This window comes from Schistocerca gregaria, chromosome 3, assembly GCF_023897955.1.
Source record: "Schistocerca gregaria isolate iqSchGreg1 chromosome 3, iqSchGreg1.2, whole genome shotgun sequence".
Classification (NCBI taxonomy): domain Eukaryota; kingdom Metazoa; phylum Arthropoda; class Insecta; order Orthoptera; family Acrididae; genus Schistocerca; species Schistocerca gregaria.
This window is the reverse complement of record NC_064922.1, coordinates 386,299,895-386,326,356: the sequence shown is the minus strand read 5'-3', so window position 1 is coordinate 386,326,356 and position 26,462 is coordinate 386,299,895. Positions and strand designations below refer to the sequence as shown.

The 26,462-nt window shown below is 43.7% G+C and overlaps 1 protein-coding gene across 6 annotated transcripts in view; it reads left to right on the top strand.

The window, feature by feature from the left end:
• LOC126354985 (chitooligosaccharidolytic beta-N-acetylglucosaminidase) overlaps positions 1 to 26,462 on the top strand; it is a 230,128-nt gene that overhangs the window by 108,958 nt on the left and 94,708 nt on the right. The window contains exon 1 of one of the 6 annotated variants that reach the window (XM_050005077.1): positions 2,618 to 2,753. The exons of 3 other annotated variants lie outside the window; for them this stretch is intronic. In XM_050005077.1, coding sequence (XP_049861034.1) covers positions 2,699 to 2,753 — 55 coding nt within the window. In that variant the 5' untranslated portion in view covers positions 2,618 to 2,698. Of the gene's footprint in view, positions 1 to 2,617; positions 2,754 to 25,868; positions 26,172 to 26,462 lie in introns of those variants that run through there. 2 more of the 6 variants (XM_050005074.1, XM_050005075.1) reach the window with 2 other exon arrangements.

The following is a 26,462-nucleotide window of genomic DNA, read 5'->3' as shown; positions in this document are numbered from 1 at the left end:
GCACCACCTACTAGCCCAGGTCCTAGCGGAGGTGGTTTGCCATTGCCTTCCTCCGAAATTACGAAAGTGTGACCGGTGCAGGACTTTATGCACGAACTGCCCTCTCCTTTATGTTCCATGAAAGTTCGATGGGATTTATATGGAGCGATCTGGGTGGTCAAATCATTCGCTCGAATTATACAGAATGTTATTCAAACCAGTCGTGAACAGTTGTGCCCCATGACATGGTGCATTGTCATCTATAAAAATTCCATAGATGTTTGGCAACGGCCGTCCGTGATGGCCGAGCGGTTCTAGGCGCTACAGTCTGGAACCGCGCGACCGCTACGGTGGCAAGTTCGAATCCTGCCTCGGGCATGGATGTGTGTCATGTCCTTAGGTTAGTCAGGTTTAAGTAGTTGTAAGTTCTCGGGGACTGATGACCTCAGAAGTTAAGTTCCATAGTGCTCAGTCCTTTTATACAGGGCGAAAAGTATTTAAAAAGTATTTAAACCGACAAACTCTGGTTGTAGGGGACATCAAAACAAATATTTTTCCCTAAAATCATTTTTTCCTATGAGGAGTATTTAAACTGGTAGAGGAAGATTTCTCTGACGGCAAATTAATTAAACCAACAAACACTTTTCCATTTTTTATGACCAAGAGACAACAATTGGGTAGCAGATACGACCCAATTAAACAGTCCCCAACAACACCGACCCACACATTAACGAAGAACCGCACTTGATGAGCGCTAGTAGCTGTGGCATGTGGGTTATCCTAAAATGCGAATTGTGCATGTTGAAGACTCCATCACCCCCGAACGTTGCTTCATCGGTAAACAACACAGAGGATGGAAATGTAGGATGCATTTCACACTGTTCCAGGTACCACTGCGAAAACTGCGCTCTGTGTGGATAATCAACTGGCTCCAGGTTGTGGACACGCTGTAAGTGAAATGGACGTAGCAACTGCTCTCGAAGGACTGATCTTACATTCGTCTGATTCGTCCCTATGTTACGTGCAATTGCACGAGTGCTGATTGAAGGATCCCGCTCCACATGCTAAAAGAGAGCTTCTTCAACTTGCAGCGTTCTTACCGTGCGACGACGTCCCTGTCCAGGTAATCTGCTAAATGGCCCGGTCTCACGCAGACGTTGATACACAGCAGCAAAGGTCGTATGATGCGGGATACAGCGATTAGGATATTGTTGCTGATAAACCCGCTGTGCAGAACGTCGGTTGTGGTGCGCTACGTAGTACGCACCAACCACATCAGTGTACTCACTCCAGGTGTATCGCTACATTAGTAAACAGAGTCAATGCACTACTGCACTGGTGGACAGCAGTTGCCTACAAATGAAGAGCGTAATACGCCCTCTAACAACTGAAGATCGTAATACGGCCTCTAACAACTGAAGAGCGTAATACGGCCTCCACCGGTTTAAATAAACCTCATAGGAAAAAATGACATTAGGGAAAAATATCTGTTTTCATGTCCCCTACAACCCCCCAGAGTTTGTCGGTTTACTTTTCACCCTGTATATTGTGTACGCCATACTATCGCCATCTGTGCATGTGCGTATCGCTATCCCGTGACTTGTCACGCCAGTAGACGACAGTTGTGACATGTCTTTTTTGCTGATGACCGTTAACTTCTGTTGATTTCTGGCTCATAGCGGTTACTACTTTCGTTGATTCAACTCCATCTACGTCATATTGCGAAAGCCACCTGACGGCATGTGACAGTATCACTAATTGGTCCCCTCTGCCCCGATCCACTTGCGAATGGCGCGTGGGAAGAATTATTGTTGTAAGATATTGAAAACTATTTAAGCTGTCAGTGAATATTCAGCTATAATGGTAAAACTGATATATATGGACGTGAAAATGACCATAAGTGTGTAACTAAGTGGCAGAACTATCACCACAGCATAACTGTAATAATCGTGCTTCATCATTTTGTAAGTACAGATATATTTTCATCAAATGCTGCCTTACCACTTGCAATTGTCCCACTTGTATGTGTGGAGTCACCAGCAAATATTTTTTTGTATTTACACAGTGCTCTCCAACTGTACAAACATGTACATGAATGTATAAACACCTGAAGATGGGCGCAAGCTCGAAACCGGTCGTGTGACAAATAAACAACCTTTTATTGTGACTGGTAGTGGATATTTTTCTACAACCCCGTAAAGCAACAGTCACGGAGTTCGTCAGCATCCATTACGGATAAAATTCATTTAATATTACAGTATTATGAGCGTAGTGGACACTGTTTAGCTTCTAAAGAAATATGTTAGGGGAGGGGTTTCGGCCCCTCCCGCTTCCGTCTTCCCCTCCCTGTCTCTCCAGTTGGGTCTGGCCTAGTCAGAGAGCATTCTGTCGAAGGTAACACCTTTACGAAAGCAACCGACCGCATTCGTTGCTGGTACGCTGCGCATTATTTATGTTTAGCTGGCCGGGAACGGCGAGGGACGGTGTGCGTGCACGCAGGTGCTTGCGATAGTCGATTCCTGTGCCTACGGAACCAGCTGGCGGCGGCTGGTTCGGTGGACACGACTGTATGGTGGCCCCCCTCCACGGCCGCCGCTGCAGCGGGAGGAACTTTCCCTCCGAGAGCCGCCGCTTCACGGCAGCCGCCAACAGCCAGCCACGCAGTGCGTGAGCAGTGAGCGATCGTCTCTCGGGGTGCGTCCGTGGAAGACTTGCGTGCATGAAACGGGAACACCGGCTGCAGAGGGGCGTTCCCCGCCCTGACTTGCGTAACTGTGCGTAACGCTCTGCGTAGCTTGCCATCTTGCTGCATTTCGCTCTTGTGTGTCCTATACTACGCGGATGACTTGCCGGAAGGAATTCTTGTGACAGTCTTCTGGTGGAAACTACGCTCAAAAAATATGTCTTGGTCTAACCGTAAAGGGAGACTGATTAGTGGTGGAAAATATTGTAGCGATGTTTTCTGAAGTGATGTATTTATGATGTTCTTCTAGAAAATCGTGGCTGTGAAGAACAGCGTCATAAACACGTCCAGTTTCATTCCGTTGTGTGTTAGCCTGGGGAACTCCGAACTCTACCTTTAACAACGATTAGTGTCAAAGACGTATTTTCGTGCCAATGATTACACTTACAGAAACTCCAGCTGATAAACCTTGCACTGCCCGGGTGTCCATTTCGCCAGTTTTCTGTTAAAAACGGAAGCTTGAGATGTACTGTGTTTGTAGTGTAATACCGAAAAAATTTCATTTCCATATATTTGTGAAAACACCTATGAAATTATGAAACAGTTGTACAAAGAAATACGCGTAATGTTCAGTTGTTTAAGTCGAGCTGCTTCTCGTGTCTACAACGTGAGTCTTTATGGCTAAACGGCTATTCTTCTCGCCTACAGCCGCTTACTCCTCTCATTTGAAACCTTTCAAAAGCGCTGCCAAGTGTCAGGGATTTACTTAAGTTGTCTCGCTGTAGGAGTGTCTTAGCAATAAATAATGAGTGTATTAAAACTTCAGGCATGATGCGAAATTTTTTTCACGCATCTCGATGTTAACGATGCCATACCTCCCGAATTGTGTGTCATACAATGACATAATTTTGTGGGTATATTCAGCGGCATATGTGGATACTGTTTACACACTGTGTTGCGAATAGAGATAGTAGCACAGAAGCAATAAATTTAAACGTCATGCACGATATCTTCCGAACTGTGATAAGTAGGTGGCTCTTACTACGACGGCGTTTGTTGCCTGACAGTAAGGGATATGCGTACCAAGTTTGGCTGAAATCGGTCACGCTGGTTTAGGAGGAGATGTGGAAACGCCCCCCGCCTCCCCCCCCCCCCCCCCTCATATAAAACAAGAAAGGAATAGTCGGAACTTTGGATATCATCTTAAACTAATGAACACGTGATATTGCGTATTTTGCAATCTGTCAGCTGGGCTATGAAAGTCCCTCTCTCCTCTGTAATTTTTTTAAATAATTTTGCATATTCTTTCGTTTGCGTCCATAACATGTTCGTTATTAGTTTTCGTAAATATACTTACTGCAAACGGAAGCTTGTGTAGTTTTTCATAAGGTAATTAGCGCACTTCATAACTAGTCTCATTTATTTCTGCCGAGTCACAATGTGCGCACAGACAACTACAATGAAACGCTATCTCCGACTGAAGAAGATTCGTGTATTTGGTTGAGTGCTCTGCTTTAACAGTGACTGCATGTAGATTATTAAAAGTATGTCAGATGATTGTGCAGTGCAGTAATTCAAAGGAAAACGTTTGCAATATCTGTGAGAATGAAAGAAAAACATGGTATGGTGAGGGAGGAGTGCATTCATCCGCGGGTGTTTATAGCGTGACATCATTTGTATACGGTGACGACAATTAAAATCATTGTACAAATAATTGTTATTGCTTTTTTTAAGGGTATGTTAATCACTTATTCCTGTTTTTACTTTATACGGTGTTGTCAACCAGAGCCCTGATCAATACGCCTCATTTGTTTCTTCCCGTTAAGTGCTCTGTTTGTCCGCTATTATTCATCCTTCTTACGCTCGCACCGAACGCTTTCCCGCATCTACTTGTGAGATATATAACATCTACGCGTTCCATTTATTTCTTTAGAAAGCTATGTACTGGATAGACGGTACTGATTAATCTCTACCATATGGCCGACCAGCTGAGCCCTCTCTTCTTTAGCATTGACAGTTCCAGTAACTCTTAAATTTGTTCTGATCCTCCTTTCTCTGTTCCGCACATCGTTTACAGGACCAAGACTTGAGCCCAGCAACATGGGGACTTTTCAGATACATTTTTACTATCGAGGATTACATCTGTTTCATACTGAAGTCACTGGCAGCTACTGAGAACACTTGCCGTGTCTCTTTAACGTGTTTCCTACTGTTACCTTATACTGTCTCATGGTTCAGTTTTCGCTATTAATAATGTTACACCCCGTCCTAACCTGGGAGAGTCAACCAAGCTCCACTATCCCTTCACCCATCACCTCCCTCACTTACCACCCTCCACTCAACACCACACACAAGAGTTCAAAGTTATTTGTACTTATTTTCTCTCTATGTAATTTATTTACATTAAACGAAAGATCTATATCGAAGGTTCTCGTAATGAATAAACATCAAGCACTTAATGTAAACTGATGGATGCCGTGAATCTAAATTTTTTGTTACATTTGGTACTCAATACTTATCTGAAATATATTTTATACCATACACTGTGTTCCTGGTGTTGTACTTAGTCGTGGTTAATACATAATATCGGAATATAGGATGAGCGAGATAGCTCGTACAGCAAAGCGTTAAAAATACGGATCCATTGTGTGGAACCCTCGTCTATTATGCAAGTACATTATTAGAGAAGAGAATGCTCTTTCTAAAACATAAGCCACAGTCATGGATGTTGCACGTGGGTGATAAACAGTACAGACAAGCAGAGGATAGAACATTCTGACATGTAGTGTTAAAGAAGAATGCTGAAGATTAGATGCGTACATCGCATAACCAATAAAGAGGCACTGAATGGAATTAGGGAGAAAAGACCTTTGTGACTTGACTAAACAAGGAACTGTTAATTTGGTAATCAAATAATACGTATGTGTGTTGGTGTGTGTGGAATAGGGTAAGGTTACAAATTGGTGACAGAGAATACATTAAGCAGGTTCTGCAGCAAACCAAACTTCGCATTCAACACCACGACAACAACATAAACAACAGCCATTGATCAGAAGCGACTATAACTAAAAAAGTGAAAGATGAAACACATTCGGACGAGTAATCGAACAACTGACGTAGTAGTTTTGATAAAATTTTCTGGTCAGTTTTACGTTCGGGTGTCTGTAGAGTAATATTTCCGAGGGTAGACAAAGTAATTATCGTAAAGCAAACTTATCGGACCTACATGTCTTAGAATGCATTAGTCGTTGTGATGACATAATCATGTACACTCCTTATGTACGTAGTTCAGAGCCATCATTTTTTTATACGTGGTGGCAGTATGTTCAAAGTATTTGGCTAGTGTTGTCCTGTCACAGGCGAAGGAAAGAAGTGATTACGTCTAGTCGATATCGAGATTGCTGTCATCTGTTGGTTGTAAGGTCCTAGAGCATAATGTAAGCACAAACATGACGACGATACCGGAGGAAAAACACATTTTCTCAGTCAATCAGCACACATTGCGAAAAAACCACGCGCTTGAAACGAAGCTTGAGTTATTCATACACGATGCCATGCAAACAAAGATGCAGACAAGCAAGAATGAGACAAGCAGATAGATTTCCAGCAGATGTTAAATCCGCACCATTTTATCTTCAGAGATATGTAGTTGGTTGGATGATCTTTGGACTAATAGAAGCGAGTACCGTATCCTGGACGGCGAATGTGAGGCAGGAATGTGACTAACGTCGGGAGTGCTCCAAGGTGACTTAACGTAAGATTATACCTCTTAATGTGTAGATTATGACAGAATTATAAATTTTTAAATTCGGTCAATAATCGAGCAAAATACTGAAAACAATTTTTTGTTGCTGCAGGAACCCCTAAGGTAGGCAACCTGCAACTGGTGTCGGATTCCTGGATAGCGGTTTGGTGATGAATAGGGCGTCCCAACAGAATGGTCAGTACTCATGGATATGACGAACGATCATTCGAAGCAAAAAATATCTACTGAACATTGGCTTTAAATGTGCCTCACAGTATCGAAAATGAAGAAGTGGACGTAGCTCCTAAGATATGCACTTTACAACACATGTGTACTGGACTTTTCTGCTTCGAATGATCGTTCCTGTCATATCCCTGTATATTGACCATTCCTTCCGGTACACCCAGTAGATCATTCCAGCATTTGTAACCTTTGTCAAGTGTGTGTAACAGCAGATATCAAACTGAGAAACAGTCAGCAAGTCGTTCAAGGAAGAGAGGTGAGGAACGTTACCGCCGTGCTAGAACTGTTTGCAATGTCATACCTTTGGAAACTGGTGGACGTATCATACAGTTGTATATATCTGAGGGGTGTGCTCTGTCGGGCATGTCTGGCAGAACACACTCCACTCAGATCCATAAATTTCTGTAAGAGCGCGAAGGCTCCTTGAAGTTTTTTTCAGTGCCGATGCACTCAATATCGTCCGAGCTCCTACGGGAGTCAATAATTTACGAGTAGGGGGTGCTGCATTGCAGCGTGCGACAAGTTGGAAATTTGAGTCGGCCAGAGACCGTGTCCGGTTTGCCGAAGCGGTCTGTGATCCCCAACGGTACTCCCCTTTATTTCTAGAAGATGTACATGGATTTCTCCACGGCTACGTGTGGCTTTCATGGACTTAACTTCACAGGTCCGAGCAAAAATTAAAAAAAAAACGTTCTTGTCTTATATAACTTTGACACCCTTTCCCCCATTTTCTTTCCTCCTGTCTTAGTTTCTTCCTCATTTCTTAGTTTCGGCATAACTGCTGGGATAGGCATGTTTAGGAGCCAATACGTGAAATGGTGCAGATATCTTTGTTTTTAGGTTTAAAGTGGCGGTGGCAAATAGACCTCTTTTTTATAGGTTGCTTTATAATTAGGAAAATAGGGGAAAAAAGCGGTTAAGGCAATCTTATGAGAAGCGGTAAATCTGTGTTTGAGTCCCGGTCCGGCACAAATTTTCAAGTTTCGCCACTGCATTGCTACAGTGGCCTGTGCGGCTGAGACGTCGTAAGTTTCCCACCCATCCTTTCCCTTTCTTTCCCCATCCCCCATTTCATATAAAGAACATAGAGTGCTGTGCATGTTCAGTATATTTTTATGTAGCAACTTTTTGCAAATGGATCTAGCTTTCAGTTCACTTGACCTTAGTCTACAAACGGTATTTCCACCGCCGTACCCTGATTCTCCCGTAACCTATATAGCCTACGAAATCTGCTGTATCATTATTACGTCCGCGATTCACCGTTACGAGAGTTTTAGTAGAGGTGGGAGTGCAAGGGACACGAGCTGGTACCGGTAAATATTTTACATGCGACAAAACTTTCGGAAGACGAAAACCGAATTTCGGAAATCATTTTTCGTTGTCGTGATTACGTGTTAAGGTCTGAAGTGGTTTTCTTAGCTCGATCAAATATGGCCTTTGGAAATCAGCTCTCTTGAATTAAATATTAGAGGTACACCACTTCATGCCCTGCGTATTATTTCAACTTCTCCCTCACTGCACAGAAAGTCATTCCTTTTGTTCACATGGCAGCGAATATCGTTTGTGGAAATTCAGCACCTCGGATCGCATTTCCAGAATCGATATTGGAGTCTTTACATGACCAAACGAAACAGGTATTGGGAAGTCCGTTTACGGAATCTGGTTTTGGGAGCTCCATGTGAATACAGCGAGTGTCGCAGCCTCGCAGGAACGTCCTCGTAGCGGTGTACAGTTGTCGCGCCGGCAGCGGCTGGCCGATCTGATGAATGAGTTCGTGGGGAGCGTAGTGGGGAGAAAGGCAGTCGGTTAAGAGGGGAGGCTCGGCGTCCTACATCCGAGGCGTGCGGAACGGGGCTCAGATAAATAAACCCGCTGAGCGGCTTTTGTGGCGTTACACAAGAGCTACGAACGAATATGGTTCAATTGGCTCTGAGCACTATGCGACTTAACTTTTGAGGTCATCAGTCCCCTAGAACTTAGAACTACTTAGAACTACTGAAACCTAACTAACCTAAGGACATCACAAACATCCATGCCCGAGGCAGGATTCGAACCTGCAACCGCAGCGGTCGCGCGGTTCCAGACTGTAGCGCCTAGAACCGCTCGGCCACTCCCACGAACCAATATCCTCCCCCTCTGTTCTCGAGCTTGTTGTCAGAAATGGTACAAAGCTCTGTGTAAACCTATTGTTTACTAATTAAACCGTAAAGGTCTTATCTACATTCTGATCGAGGACGCGCAGTTGACCCGGTGTCGCGTTCTAAAAAGGAAGAAATTCAAAATCCTGTCCGACCACCTAGAATTAATACGTTTTACGTTTTTCTCCTAAAATGATTAAAGCGAATGCTTGGGTGGTTTCTATTCCAAGGATACGGTCGGCATCCTTCGCAATCCTTGTCCTATGCAAGTTTGTGTTTCGGCATTCTAAAAGTTCTCGGACTGATGAATAATATACAAGAATTTAGGGGTGAAGAATCTTTAGTTTTCAAATAGTTAGCTTACAGTATAATGTATTTAGTTCAACAAATGATAATTTTAGTAAAATTACTCCAACTGCGCAAAATACATGATTGTCTACACCTGAAAACCACTGTGAACTGCTTGGCAGACTGAGCTTCCCTTTGTACCGTGTTTTAACGTTATTTTACATTTCATTCTCGCATTGAGCGCGGGAAGAATGATTGCTTAAATGTCCCCATGCGTGCTGTAATTAATATAATCTTGTTCTCACAGTCCCTGCAGGAGGGATACGTACAAAATTTTAGTATATTCGTTGATTCTTTATTTCATACTGCTTCTTAAAACTTTGTAAGTAGACTTTCGGGGGTATTTGCGTCTATCTTGAAGAGCTTGTCAATTTCGGTTTTCAAACATGTCCGTGACGTTCTCCTCCGAGGATCACAAATATGCGATTATTCGTGCCACCTTTTTTGTATTACGTTCAATATACTTTCTTAGCCCTATTTGGTACGGGTCGCACGTCCTAACAATGAATTGTAGTCTACCACATCTTTTACCTAAGGGTGAGGATATGTGATGTCCATTTCATATCCCTACAAATTGTTATACTGTAGAATTTGAATGCGTTGACTGCTTCCTACTGTCAATAATTGATATTGTAGTCATAGGATACAAAAATTTTACATATCTGGACATTTATGGTAAGATGTCAATCTTTGTAACACTTTGATAAGTTACCAGGATTTGACTCGATAAATGTATAGCTTTTTGTGATAGTAGTTCTCTACACATTCCTAAATAATCTGCAAAAATTTGAAATTAATGTTGGACCTATCTGGCAGGTCATTAATATACAATACGAAGAGCAAGGGTTCTAACACAGTTCGCTGGGGTATGCCTGAAGTTATTGGCTACATCTGTGACGCTCAGTGCAAGATAGAATTCCTTGTCTTTCCTACGAAGATATCTACAGTGCAGCCAGAACATTTGTTCATACACCATATAACTGAGCTTTCCTTAATAAGCGTAGGTGTGCTATTGAATGAAATGCGTTTCGGAAGTGAAGAATTACTGATGTGGGCTCAATTCACATATTCGAGTCCACATATATAGTGATAAGCCAGAACATTATGACCAACGCCCTACTATATCTATAAACCTGTCCAGGCGATAGCAGCGTCACCTGGCCAGTAATGACCGTTATTTAGACACACGCGCAGTACATGTAGAATCAGTGAGCGTGAAGTCCGTGTGTAGAACAAGGAGGACGCGCGATCTGTGTGGATTTGGCCGAGGGCAGATTGTGATGATCCAGAGGCTCGTCACATGCATTTCGGAAACTGCACTACTTGTAAGGTGTTCAGGGAGTGCTGTGGTGAGTGTCTTCAATTCGTAGCGAAACCAAGGTGAAACCACGTCCACATGTCGTGGGGTTGGGCGGTCAACCTTCATTACAGATGTCGGAAGTCGTAGGTTGGGCAGACTGCTAAAACATGCCGGAACTAACATCAGACTTTAATGTTGGGCGGAATACAAGTATGTCTTAACACACAGTGAACCGATCACTCCTAACGACGGTACCCCGTAGCCGTCGACCAGGCATGTGTCAACATTAACACTATGACATCGGCAACTACGACTAAAATGGGCATGTGATCATCGTCACTGGACGTTGGTGCAGTAGCAGGGCGTCGCATGGTCTGATGAATCCCAATACCTTCTTCACCAAACCGATGGGAAGGCGCGTATCCGTCGTCTTTCACGGGAACAGCTCCCTGACACGTGTACTGCGGGATGGAGACAAGCTGGCGGCATCTCCATTACGCTCTGCGGAACATTCACCTGGGCATCTATCGGTCCAGTGGAACTCATGCAAGGCACCATGACGGCCAAGGAGTATTGTGCACTGCTTGCAGACCACGTACACGCTTTCATACCTATCATGTTTTCCAACGACAGAGGCATTTTTCAACAAGATAATGCGCTATGTCACTACGCCAGAAGTGTAACGGAGTGGTCCGAGGAACATAATGGCGAGTCCCAATTGATGTGCTGACCTCCAACTCGCCAGGTCTGCGCCCAATCGAACACATCTGGGATCTGACTGAATGTGGGTCATCGACCACCTCCCCGGAATTTAGGAGAATTAGGTGACTTGTGTGTGCAGACATGGTGCCAACTCACTCCAACGACTACTGAGGTCTCATTACTTCCATGCCACGACGGTTCGCCGCTGTTATCCATGCCAAAGGGGGACGTACCGGTTATTAGGTGGGTAGGTCGTAATATTCTGGCTGATCAGTGTTTCCGCATTCTCTGCTTCCATTGTTTAGATCATTTCTGCATGTCATTTTCTGTAAGGCTTCACAGAATCAGCCCTGTTTTGCTTTTCGACGGAGTGCATTAATACATCTTTTGTAAACTGATTATCCAGTACGATGGAGTTGGTGGTGATGGATTTGGATGAAACTTGTCGAAGCGTATGGTCACAAGTTCAGTTCGTAAAACAATAACGCGCTATTTTCTCTGCATCAAATAGCTCTTTCGTAAGGCGAACGTAGTAATCTTTTCCACATGAACGAATCAGTGTTTTCAGTGCTCGGTATTTTCGCGCTAGGAGGTTGAGACAAGGCAGCATTGCATACACTTGCTTAGGCAGCGTGCAAGAGAAAGTGCATGCCTTCTCGTAGTTCCTTCGTCGGATACGCGCGGCAGCCCCAGCAGCAGCAATTTCCGTCAGGATAGTCGCCGATGCGCTGAGCAGTTGTTTCAGACATCTACTCCGTTAATACGTTATAATGTATTCAAGAAAAAACTCTAATATAAATTGCCTCTAACCCACGAGTCGTCAGTCACCGACAGAACGTTTTTTGAAACTTCCTGGAAGATTAAAATTGTGTGCCGGACCGAGACTCGAACTCGGGACCTTTGCCTTTCGCGGGCAAGTGCTCTACCATCTGAGCTACCCAAGCACGACTCACGCCCCGTCCTCACAGCTTTACTTCTGCCAGAGTTCGAGTCTCGGCCCGGCACACAGTTTTTATCTGCCAGGAAGTTTCATATCAGCGCACACTCCGCTGCAGAGTAAAAATCTCATTCTGGAGAACGTTGTTTATTAATTTTCTATTTTCTTTCTGCGGAACTTTCAAGTCTTTGGGCTAATGACTTTTCTTATCATTATCTTCCGTTCGAACAGCGCCATTCTTATTACAAGGTTGCTACGTAGCGTTTTTGTTTTGCATGTTGGTATTTCGGTTGTTACGGGCTTGTTTATCGATTGTCATTTTTATTTGTAGTTCACTGTTGCTACTTGAGTTTACGTACTGTCATTTCGTCATTTGGAGATAGTGATTGGAGATGTGGATGATAGAAAATGGAGTGCCAGGTGCAGAAATCGGAACATTTCCGACATATTCTTCTGTTTGAGTTCAGTAGAGGGGTGACAGCAGCAGAGGCAGCCATAAACATGTGTGCCGGTATGAGGTTAATGCCACTGGACAGAGCACAGCAGGAAAACGTTTTTCTCGTTTTAAAGAGGATCATTTTGACATTAGTGACTCTTCACCTTCATGAAGACCTTCAAGGTTTGATGAAGATCGTTTAACCGCATCATCCACGTCAGCGTACTCGAGAACTGGTAAATGTCATAAAGTGTGGTTGACATTTGCATGCAATGGGGAAAGTTCACAAATCGGGCGTATGGGTACCGCAATCTCTATGCCAAAATCACAAAAATCAGTGGGTTGCCGTACGTGCATCTCTGCTTGCTCGGCATCAATTGGCTCGTGAACAACACCGATCGTTCCTATCCTGTATGGTTAAAAGACCTGCACGCATCCACAAAAGATAATGTTATGCATCTAGGGGAACAGCGGCCGTACGGTGTGCTACGAATTACTTCCCCGAGGTTTAACCGTCACTGCTAACTTTACTGACAACAACTGAGACGTCTTGCAGACATAGTCCAAGAACAACGACCAGGTGGACATGTAGCTACTCCACGATAACGCCCGTCCGCATTCTGCTAGACTGACAAGAAACACTGTATAGGAAGTCATTCGGCATCCACCTTACTGATCTGATCTTGCGCCCTCAGGTTTTCGTCTGTTCCGTTCTCTACTGAACAACCTTCCAGGAACTTCCCTTCCGAATGAAAATGCGCCCCGAACGTAGCTCGACAACGTCTTCGTCTCAGAACCACGTAATTTCTACAGTCGTGGAATCGAAAAGTTAACCCCAGATTTGGCAGACTGTTGTAAATAGTGAAGCAGAATTATTGATGAGTAAAGTCTCTCTTATGTATATCTGTCGTGTTTATTAAACTTATAGAAAAACGCTACAAGCATATGCATCAACCTAATAAGTCGTCTAACAATGAAACTGCATATATGCATATATGTCGATTTATAGGAGCTTGGAGATCACCAGTGAAGTGACTTGCTCTTCAGAACTGCAGAAGAGCTAATTTACGCTTGGAACGTGACATGAAAAGTGTTATGTGCAGGTATAAACGAAAAGTGGCGGCTTAGAAAGATTTTAACTTTGGCTGTTCAGCCTATTTGTCACGAAGAACAAACAAAAAAAAAGATCCGTTGTAAAGAGTTACATATTTGTTACATTGTTAGAAGAGCGAAAATTCGCCTGCTTCGATGAGTTGTTAGGTTCATGCATAAGCTCGCAGCGTTTTTCTATAAGTTTAATAAAAACGACAGGTGAAGGAATATTGGTTCAAAAAATGTTTCAAATGGCTCTGAGCACTATGGGACTTAACACATCTGTGGTCATTAGTCCCCTAGAACTTAGAACTACTTACACCTAACTAACCTAAGGACATCACACACATCCATGCCCGAGGTAGGATTCGAACCTGCGACAGTAGCAGTCCCGCGGTTCCGGACTGAGCGCCTGAACCGCAAGACCACCGCGGCCGGTGAAGGAATATTGATGCCGTAATGCAAATCTGCTACGCGTAAGAAGACCAAAGTTGCATGGAATGGAGTCCTTCCAGCTGCAGAGTGCTGGAGAAGTGGTCCAAGGCCGACTGTCAGCTGACTCCGCAGACAGCGGTTAGTAGGCGGCCAGCAGCTCCCCACTCCAGCCCAGGTCCGAGTAGCTGCTACCGTTGCTTGCCTCTCTGTCTGCCACCTTTCTCAAGTAACGGCTACGCCCTCTATACATGCTCTGCAAGTCACACTAAAGTGCTTGGCGGTGGGTGATTTGCACCACTGTCTTTACTGTCCCAGTCGAGAGTGAACTGTGATGCAAATGGCTGTAAGTCTGTGTACGATCCTAATGTTCCTATTGTGTCTCCAGTATCTCTGTTAACACCCGACACAAAACAGCCTTTTTTTAAATTTTTTTTTAATTTTGCAAGTCAGTGTATCTAATAATGGTTGACCGTATCTACAAATTTAAGGTTCCCCGGGTCAGACATAATTTGAATTCTGGAAGCACCTCCCCAGTGAACATGACACTTCACTGACAGTGTTTTAAAATAGGCTACCGGAAAGATTTCACTATAATTTATTTCAGTATCTGTGCTGCACTGAAAATACATCGAGTTGACAAAAGTCATGGGATACCTCTTAATATCGTGTCGGTCCTCCTTTTCCTCGACGTAGTACAGCAATTCGACGTGGGATGCTCTCAACAAGTCGTTGAAAGTACCTTGCCGAAATACTGAGTCATCCTGTCTCTATAGCCTACCATAATTGCGACTGTGTTGCCGGTGCAGGATTTCAGGCACAAACTGACCTCTCTATTATGTCCCGTAAGTACCGCTACGAGGTTTGCGTCGGGCGATATGGGTGGCCAACTCATTCTCCCGAACTGTCCAGAACGTTCCTCAAACCAATCGCGAACAATTGTGGCCCAGTAACACGGCGCATCGTATTCCATAAAAACTTAAGCCCATGAATGGCTGCAAATGGTCTCCAAGTAGCCGAACATAGCAATTTCAAACCTATGATCGGATTAATAGGACCAGAGAACTCATTCAATCCATCCCGTATAAACACATACCACACCATTATGGAAATGGCCATCCTGATCTAAGTTTTGCGTGATTTTCCTAAATCGCTTCATGAAAATGCCGGGATGGTTCCTTTGAAAGAGCGCGGCCGACTTCCTTCCCCATCCTTCCCTAATCCAATGGGACTGATGACCTCGCCGTTTGATTCCCTCCCCTGAATCAAGCAACCAACCAACCATTATGGAGTCACCACCAGCTTGGCTAAAATGGTTCAAATGGCTCTGAGCACTATGAGACTTAACATCTGAGGTCATCAGTCAAAAAATGGTTCAAATGGCTCTGAGCACTGTGGGACTTAACATCCCCTACAACTTACAACTACTTAGACTTAAATAACCTAAGGACAGCACACAACACCCAGTCATCACGAGGCAGAGAAAATCCCTGACCCCGCCAGGAATCGAACCCGCGAACGCGGGCGCGGAAAGCGAGAACGCTACCGCACGACCACGAGCTGCGGACAGGTCATCAGTCCTCTATAACTTAGAACTACTTAAACCTAACTAACCTAAGGACATCACATACATTCATGCCGGAGGCAGGATTTGAACCTGCGACCGTAGCGGTCGCGCGGTTCCGGACTGAAGCACCTAGAGCCGCTCGTCCACACAGGCCGGCCCACCAGCATGCACAGTGCCTTGTTGACAACTTGGTTCCATGGCTTCGTGGGGTCAGCGCCACACTCGAACCTTACCATCAGCTCTTAACAACTGAAATAGGGACTTATCCGACCAGGCCACTGTTTTCCAGTCGTCTAGGATTCAACCGATACGGTCACGAGCACTGGAAAGGCGCTGCAGGCGATCTCGTTCTGTTAGCAAAGGCACTCGTGTCTGTCAGCTGCTGGAATAGCCCATTTACGCAAAATTTTGCCGCACTGTCCTAACGCATACATTCGTCGTACATCCCAGTTGATTTCTGAGGTTATTTCACGCAGAGTTGCTTGTTTGTTGGAACTGATAACTCTACGCGAATGTCGCAGCTCTCGGTCTTTAAGTGAAGGCCGTCGGTAACTACGTTGTCTGTGGTGATAGTTAATGCCTGAAATTTGTTGATACCGTGGACCTTGGAATATTGAAGACCGTAACGATTTCCGAAACGGAATGTCCCATGCGTCTAGCTCCAACTATCATTCCACGTTGAAAGTCTGCTAATTGCCGTCGTGCGGCCACAATCACGTCGGAAACCTTTTCACATGAATCACTCAAGTACAAATGACACCTTCGCCAATTCACTGCCATTTTATACGTTGTGTACACGATACTACCGTCATTTGTATATGTGCATATGGTGGATATCCCGTGACTTTTGTTACCCCAGTGTACTAACGGAACAATGCAAATATCTGTGATATACCCTGTGTGTCTTGTCTGGCGGAACTTGATCCTCTAAATACACTTGTTGTTGACTACAGTAATGTCCGCTTAACTCTTCGCCCTCAATCTTGCATTCATTACTCAAATGGTTCAAATGGCTCTGAGCACTATGGGACTTAACTTCTGAGGTCATCAGTCCCCTAGAACGTAGAACTACTTAAACCTAACTAACCTAAGGACATCACACACATCCATGCCCGAGACAGGATTCGAACCTGCTACCGTAGCGGTCGCGGCATTCAATACTACTCGGTCGTCTCGGGTCTGCTTTTTACCGGCAGTGTTAGTTGCACTTTAACACTAATACACAGGTGCATGAATATGTTTACTAAGAAGAGATGGCCGATGTGCACGTCGTGGATGGGTTCACTGAAAGCAATGGAGAAGAGGCACAGCGACGCCATACTAAACTCTTCCCGAAGCCACGTCAACCACATCACAGAACCTTTGCCGACAATGGTTGTTGAAGTATACTGTGTTTCGTGTTGCATTTGTCAATGAATGCATACTACAGACTTTTTCCCTGTTGTTACAGCATTATTACACAAATAAAGGTAACTGGGGTAGCAATGCGAATTAATCATAATTACAGTACTACTCTGTAACGAGTTACTGGAAACCATAAGTCCCTTATACCAAGATACTCGGGAAAAACACCGAACAACGAACAACCTCTGAAATGTTGTCCATGGAGTTCTGGGTCACACTGTGGAAACGGGGTACCTGTATAACTAAGAACTCAAATGGTTCAAATGTCTGTGGGCACTATGGGAGTTAATATCTGAGGTCATCAGTCCCCTAGAACTTAGAACCACTTAAACCTAACTAACCTAAGGACATCACACACACCCATGCCCGAGACAGGATTCGAACCTGTGACCATAGCGGTCGCGCCGTTCCAGACTGAAGCGCCTAGAACCGCTCGGCCACACCGGCCGTCAACTAAGGACTGTCTGAGGCATGCAATACTAACTAGTGAGATTGAAGAATCTATGAAGGAGATCAAAAATGAAAAAGCAATGGGAATTGGTAAGGTTCCTGCAGAACTGTTAAAGTCATTGGAGAAAGAAAGGAAAAGGGAGTTGATTGAATTGTGTAATTAAATATACATGACAGGAATATGGACAAAGGACTCTACAGAAAGTATCTTAATGCCTACAGAAAAAAAGAACAGTAAAAAGTGTGAGGAACATAGAACAGTGAGCCTGATATCGCATGCAGCCTAAGTCTCGCTGAGGACGCTCAACAGAAGGCTATATGAAAAGCTGAATTGCGTAATAGGAGATGAACAGTTTGGTTTTAGGCGAGGAGTGGGAACCAGAGATGCCATTGGGCTACTGAGAGTTATTGGGCAGAGGTACATGGAGAAGAAAAGGAAGGTGTATGTTGTGTTCATTGATCTTGAGAAGGTTTTTGACTGTGTCAGATGGGACATACTGATGGAAATCCTAAGGAAACATGGAGTTGACTGGAGGGATAGACAGCTAATTAGAAATTTATATTTGAACCAGAGAGCAAGAGTAAGAACAGGAGGTGTGATGAGTGAAAAAAATGAACTGGGAAGAGGTGTAAGACAAGGTTGTTGTTTATCACCAACACTGTTCAATATATATCTGGAGGAAATTATTAGTGAAAGTTTCGATGGAAGGAGAGGAGTTTGTATAGGGGGTCGGAAAGTGGAGGGTATGAGATTTTCAGACCACATGGTTGTGATGGCAGAGAGTGCAAGAGAGATGGAACAAATGTTAAATGATCTAAACACAAAATTATAAGAAAATGGAATGAAGATTAAAAAGAAGAAAACGAAAAGTATGGTAATTGGAGGAAAGGGGAGAAAATGCCATATGAAAATAGGGGGAGAGGAAATAGAGCAAGTTACTTGGGAAGTGTAATAATGGATGATATGTATTTCTCAACAGAAATTAGGAAAATAATTGCAATGGCAAAAGAAGGATTCAAGAGGAAACATAAATTACTTTGTGGAAAACTAAACAAAGATCTGAGGAAAGGACTTGCCAAATGTCAAATATGGAGCGGTGCACTATATGGTGTGGAGACTTGAACATTAAAGAAGGAAGATGGAAGAAGATTGGAGGCACTAGAGACGGAGATATGGAGAATAATGGAAAAAGTGAAATGGGAAGACCGAGTAAGGAATGAAGAAGTATTAAGAAGAGTTGGAGAAGAAAGAAACATGCTGAAAGTCATCAGAAAGAGAAAACGGAACTGGATTGGACATTGTTTGAGGAGGGACTGCTTATTGAAGGAAGGAATAGAAGGAATGGTGAATGGAAAAGGGGGAAGAGGAAAAAGAAGATATCAAATGCTGGACAATATCAAAGGAGGCAAATATTCAGAAATGAAAAGACTGGCTATGGTTCAAATGGCTCTGAGCACTTTGGTACTTAACTGCTGAGATCATCAGTCCCCTAGAACTTAGAACTTAAAGACGGTAGCGGTCGCGCGGTTCCAGACTGTAGCGCGCCTAGAACCGCTCGGCCACCCCGTCCGGCTGACTGGCTATAGACAGACATAAGTGGAATAGGCTTAACTCGTGACAAGACCTGCCGTTAGGCAGAATACCATACTACTATTACTGAGGCATTTGCGTAAATCTGGCGAAGTTCCCGTAGAGGCACAACCGCAACGGTGTCGTTGTTTACATTCGCTTCGACGTTCCGTTTTCAAGACGTCTCCTGCATTTATTGGGCTTGAAATAAAAATGTTTTCCGTCAGCAGGATTTCAGTAGACTACAGGATCAATCCAACGCACCATAATCCATTAGCAAACTCGTCTGCGAAAGCTTGTGGTACTCCACATCAAGAATATGCCACACATTATTCTGTCTATAGCGCCGGAATTAAAAATAAACGACAGAAAGCGAAAATGTGAAAGTCTACAGTGTTTTCCCTTTGTTTATAGGATGACATCTACACACAAACAAAATTTAAAGCTGATGATACTTGAGAGCGTATTGTAGGTAATATGGGGTAATATCCGCAGTTTGTTCTTTGGAAGGAGAAATTTTCATTAGACAGGCGTCGGGTCAAATTTTTTTCCATAAATGGTATAAGAATTCAGTCACATTCTTGGTATCGTACTGTAAGTAGTACCCTCCACTGTGGAACATGTATTTCGAAATGATTGTAATGTAAGCATTGGATCTCTTTATTTCGTTTTTCTAGTCATTGTTTGACACGCCAGGTAGGCTTTTCATTCCGTACCGGCCTTTTTGTTCTGTAACGCTTTCTCTTCTAACGGGGCTACGTTACCGGTCAGCACGACTGAACTCTGCAGCGATTGGTCAGAGCCAGATACTTGGCTCATTGTTTTGCTCACGATCTGTAGCTGTTTTTTTTTCTTTTAATTTTTAGGGTTCCGTGCTTCAGTCTGTAAAATCGGAACACTTAAAGACCGCTTTATTGTCGGTCTTTCTATCTGTCTGTCCGATCGTTAAGAACCATTTTTCTCAGAAACTGGTTGGCGTATCAACTTCAAATTTATGTTGCATGTTAAGGTCTAAGGTTCCTTGACGGTATAAACATTTTATCTTCTAAGTCGATACAATCAAAAGATTCGGTCATTTCTGTCACATATTTTGATACTGGCAAACTCACTCAACAAGTTTGTGCGCGGGGTTTTACAAAAGGAATATCACTCATCAAAACCTATATGGTGCTCCCGTTGACCTAGAAACATAAAATTTGGCAGGAAACAAGGTTTCACAGTACAAGTACAGGAAGAAATCTGAAAATTGTTTATTTGCAATTACATGACACGAAAAAGATTTTTGGTCATTTTTTTATCCGTCTGTTTATTTGTCCGTCTGTTAAGTCTCATTTTCCCTGGAACAATTTGGAGTAACAAGTTCACATGTATGTCACATACTACAGTCTATGGTCTCTTGACGGAGTAAAAATTATAAACATGTAAGTAATTGCAATCGTGAGATACTGCCATTTATGTCACATATTTTGATACTCGCAAAGTCATCCATCAAAACCTGTAGGGTACTTCCCGTTGACATAGAATGATGAAGTTCTGCAAGAAACAAGGTTTCATAGGACATGTAAAGCAAAAATACTGAAAATCGTTAAATTGTAATTATATCACATAAAAATGTCTTTTGCAATTTGAACATTCATAGCATCCATCATCCGTCAGAAGCGTAATAGACGAACAGTAGTGCATGCAAATATAAAATATAAGTTGCAGTCATGTTTGTACGTACGAGCTAGTGTGAGGAACTATTGTAAAGATTTTGATACGATCTTCGAATTCCCACGACCAATATATTGATAACAAGCAAAGATCGTTGGGATTCTCGATTCGCAGGACGGATGAACTTATTAAGTTTGTACGACGGCACTCCTCAGTGTGCTCGTCGTACTCGCACTTCGCCATTTTTTTTCCGAAGTGGCTGTTACAGGCGGCAAGAACAAACCGTGTCGCTTAGTTTCGAATCCCCGCTGTATATAACGCAGTGAACATTCTTTTCGTGGTATGGACTGATAATCAACGCTGTTTCATTTCAGAGATAACTAGAAAGTTGATTTACACACAATGTAAGTTAATGATTTGCAGGTTATTTGGCCGTGATGAAAGTACTAACAGGTGTGTCTTAGGACCGAGGGTAGATGACGAGCTTTCTTTGTGGTATCCCGTTGAAGACGTTGTGCAGAAGCTGAATTCCGCTATCTTCCGCGATAAGAATAACCTCCACTGTCTTTGCGACCGAAACTTGTTTACTTTGCTTACTTCCGTTCTTTTTATCTCGTTTGGTGCCCAGCAAGAATATTCTTAGTCTAGGACAGGGCGATCAGGTAGATCTGCTGCATCAGTTCGCGGACTTCGTAAAGGGCATTGTTCAGGTATCTCGGAATTCTAACTCTGTCTTTACTGTTTCGTTAATAATATTGCCTCATTCAGAGAGATAGCCACATTCGTCCAGCAAACACTGGACGCAAAACGATCTGCACTTGCATCAAGTGCAAAAAGACACGATAAGGAAGACCTTCGGGGTTTGATGAAGATCGTTTAAACGCTTTAACCCACAATGATCCACGTCGTTGTAGTCGAGAACTGGCAAATATTATGAACTGTGATCATTCCACCATCGTGCGACATTTGCATGCAGTGGGGAAGGTTCCGGTTGACCGTATGTGCGTCTCCGCTTCATCAAATGACTCGTGAACATTATCATTCATTCTAATCTTGCACCGTTACTGCTAGAAAGAAAGGAATGGTTGAGCCCAAACAAAGCAGCAACTCCCCGTATAAAGATCTGCGTGCTTCCGCAAAAGGTTATGTAATGCATCTGGTGACACAGCGACAGTATGGTGTACTACGAATTGCTTCCTCGAGGTGTAACCATCACTGCTGACATTTATTGTCAACAACTGAGACATCTTGCAGATGCAATCCAGGAACAACAACCAGAAAGACTGTGTGAAGTGATGCTACTGCACGATAACGCCTGAACGCATTCTGTTCGACGGACAAAAAATGCTAAACAGGAGTTGGGTTGGGAAGTCGTTCCGCATCCTCTTTGTTCACCTTATCTTGCCCCCTCAGAATTTCAGCTGTTCCGCTCTCTGTCGAACAACCTGAAAGAAACGTCCTTTCCGGATGAAAATGTGCTTCGAGTATGGCACGACATTTACTATTTCGCCTTAAAACCACACAATTTTTACAGTCGTGGAATCGAAAATTTACCCCAGCCTTGGCAAACTCTTGTAAATAGTGAAGGAGAATTTATTATTAATGATCCTGTTTTATTCCCGGGGAAGTTCCGGGGGACTAATGTTGACAGCACGGTGAGTAGAGCTGGAGCCATCCTGGAGGGAAAGGAACGAGAAAAAATCGCCACCACTACCCGAGATTGAACTCAAGGCTTCCAAGACCGGAGTCTACAGCTCTGCCCGATAGACCGTCGTGGCCACCTACAAGATGTTGTAGTCACAGGAACTGAACAAGTTAGATTTTTTAGGAGACTTCAAGTAAAAAGTATACTCAACTTTATAAGGTCGCACCTACAAAGTGTTTTGTGTGATCTGCCCTTGAGTTCTACCAATGTTTGAAACCTTTGCCATCGAATTAAAGAAAAATATCTAAGAAATTTGGACGTATCAGCTAGATTGTTACATTGAGTTCGCATATCTTCTCTCTCAATAGACTTGTTGTTTACGATATACACTTGATTTGAACAGTGATCAACTCAGCGACCACAAGACTGATATTGTGGCCTGACCTCCACCGCCGTTAAAGAAAAAAGTGGGTTGTTGTACAGTATGCATTTTTAAGGTTGTCAGCTACCTCCACAGATTTTCAGATCAAACTTCCAGAGCTCCTTCTAGGCCATCTCCCGTTCGTTAAAGAAATTCTAAACATTTTGTTATTGTAACTTACAACAGTAAAAATCTTTTGGGAAATACTGATCAATTTATAGCGACACACATTCATAACCATCCGCTCACACTGATTTGCGTTTTCCAAATCGTTACAGGCGAATGCCAATATGGTGTCTAACAATCTCTGTACGGAAAAACAAGAGACCTGACATAACAGGTCGAATACGTACTGCATTGCTGCAGAGTCACATCTTGTATTTAGCGCAACTGCCGACTGGTTTTGCAAAACGTTTCCCTAGCCACGCTACAAGTCTTGTATCATTTCCGATTGACTAAGGAATGCGACGAAGCAACGATAAATGCCAAACAATTTTTTTTAAAAAATTGATTGATACATATTTCTTCGTTCGTCATGAACCCATAGATAAAGTTCTTCTTCGAATAGAAGGCTTCTTTCGCAGCTCTTAAATTGAATTTCGTTGCGCATCCTCCTTATTCACCCGATCTTGCGTCCTCAGATTTTCAGCTGTTCCGCTCTCTATCGAACAACCTGAAAGAAACGTCCTGTCCGGATGAAAATGCGCTTAGAACATGGCTCGACAAATACTATTTCGCCTTAAATCCTGCCTCGGGCATGTGTGTGTGTGAAGTCCTTAGGTTAGTTAGGTTTAAGTAGTTCTAAGTTCTAGGGGACTGATGACCTCACAAATTAAGTCCCATAGTGCTTAGAGTCATTTGAACCACTGTGTACCATGTACTCCGCAAAAAGGTGAGTTAAAGTGACCACATAGTCACGGGAATTTGTTTGACCATGATGTAATACAGTTTGAATCCTCTCGTGTTTCCAGCCCATATCAAGTATATCTTCCCGTCCTGTGGTTTTTTTAACAGTGTATTCGGTATTACAAAAAAAATGGTTATAATGGCACTGAGCACTATGGGACTTAACTACGGAGGTCATAATTCCCCTAGAACTTTGAACTACTTAAACCTAACTAACCTAAGGACGACACACACATCCATGCCCGAGGCAGGATTCGAACCTGCGACCGTAGCGGTCGGTATTACAATCTGAAATTTATTGTAGAACTCAAGTAGGCTTTCTTCTACCACATTCCTGCTATCCAGCCCATATTCTGCCGTAAAACTGTCTTCTAATCTTTCCCCCACTGCAGCGTTCTGATTAAGCAATGTTATAGATTTTCATCTCCCATTACATTCTGGATTACAGCTTCGGTGGCCTCATGTACTTCCTCTACCTCTTCATCTTCTGTTTGAGGTACTGGCATGTATATCTGAACTATTGTTGTTGGCACTGGTTCCGTTTGGGGAAGTAATGCCTAATCTTTCGCTAATGCAGAAATTGTGGTGATGCTTTTTCCACTACATGCCACATACCGTGCCTTCTGCCTGCTCATATTGTTGACTGTTGCTGATTATTCCGCCTTTATGGGCCAGTTTCCTGTCCCAAGGGCAAGCCCTGAATCACTGCACGCTCCTGCGTCATCATTGACTAAACCACTGGCAGAACGGGGGTGCCTCTTTCTACCACAAGACTGTAGCAAAAATTGTTAATGACCTTTAGAAATCGTGGTCGTGCGGTAGCGTTCTCGCTTCCCACGCCCGGGTTCCCGGGTTCGATTCCCGGCGGGGTCAGGGATTTTCTCTGCCTCGTGATGGCTGGGTGTTGTGTGCTGTCCTTAGGTTAATTAGGTTTAAGTAGTTCTAAGTTCTAGGGGACTGATGACCATAGATGTTAAGTCCCATAGTGCTCAGAGCCATTTGAACATTTTGACCTTTAGAAAGATTCTACATGACGCGATAACGACATAACCCGTTAATGTCACGGAAACTGTTCATCAGCAGTCGTGTACCATTAACATGACGTCATACAGTAATGCGTATTATCTATCAAAATATTTGGAATATTCCCAAGGGAATATGAGAATTTTGGGCGGGGACATTTCTGCTGTTGTCACTTTCAAACATATTGAAATTTTAAAATAACAACTCATGGAGGGGAAATGTCCGCCCCCGGTAGCTTAGTGGTCAGTGTGACAGAATGTCAATCCTAAGGGCCCGGGTTCGATTCCCGGCTGGGTCGGAGATTTTCTCCACTCAGGGACTGGGTGTTGTGTTGTCCTAATCATCATCATTTCATCCCCAACGACGCGCAAGACGCCGAAGAGGCGTCAAATCGAAAAACTTACATCTGGCGAACGGTCTACCCGGCGGGAGGCACTGGTCACACGACATTTTCATTTACAGTTTAGAGCGAACATGTACTTTTCAGAGAGCGAGGTTAGATGTAACTACGAAATATTCAGTGTTTTTTTAAAAAATTGTTACTGTTGTCATGACACATTCTTTGGCTCGCACAAAACAAAGCTGTGGCCTACGTGTCTATTCGAAACCGCGAGCTAATCTAAAGATCAGGTTACATGTTACCACAGTCTTGATCTACGGTGGAGAGCGCGATGTTTTGGAAGCTTTGACAGACCTTGCATTACGCGGGCAGTGCTCTACCGGCTGAGCTATCCAGATACGACTCACAATCCGTCCAAGAGGAGAGGGGTACCTGCGGAAGTAAAGCCCGGAGGGCTCGTCGTCAGTATTAACTCGATAGCTCAGCTGGGGAGAGTACTGTCCTTGGTTCGTGTCCCGGACAGCAAGTTCAAACATACTTCTCCATTTCAGCATTATTCGCAGCAGGATGACAGTGCCGCTGATTGTATCTGAGAAATTATTTGTTTATATTGTGAAAACAACAGTTCTTGGGACACACCCGATCTTACTTCCGTTTCTGCTGAATATTTGAAACGCAGGTTCTGTCAGCGTTCTTTTAATTTGTATTTGTCCGTCATATCAACTGATACAGTTGTAAGATAAGTGGGACAAGATATGAAGCGCAACAGATGAGCTGATAGCGTTGTGTACACGTTGGCATCGCTTCCACAACAAACCCGCAGCGGCGACGGTGACGGCAGCTGGCGCGCGTTATCTCGTGTAGCCGACGGACGAGAGTCGACTCATCGAAGACAGGGCCATCGATATAGGAACAAGTCACCTGTTGAGACTGCACGTGCGCTCGGCCTGTGAAATGAAGTGATGGCACCGCCAACGAAGCGTCCTGGCAAGCGACCCTACGCCAAACTCGCGCCCACCACGAAGCGTTACAGGTGGACCCCGCTGGTGCCGCAGCGATGGCTGCCTCACGGTACGTCGACGCCGCCGCAGCTACCATGCGTACAGCTGCTGTGTCGTCTGTGACGTCGAAAGCTCGTGGTATTGTGTTCGCGTGCGGTAAGAAAATAGCTGATCTGTTCACGAAACAAGAAACTTCGAGCTGAATTTTATAAGAAGGTAGATTTCTCTCCTACATTTTTGAGTGTACAACTGGCAACGAAATCGCGTTGTTCTGGCAGTGTCGCTGCATTGTTATGGCATTTTTTCTTCGCTAGCAATTTGCAATATATCAGCTTTTTGAGTGTGCTGGCTTGTACTACCTGTAGTTAGCAGGCAAGTTAGTGTTTCCCAGAGGGAGAAAGAGTCTTCGGAAGCTTCTGTTTCTGCTTTGAGTAAACATACTTAAGG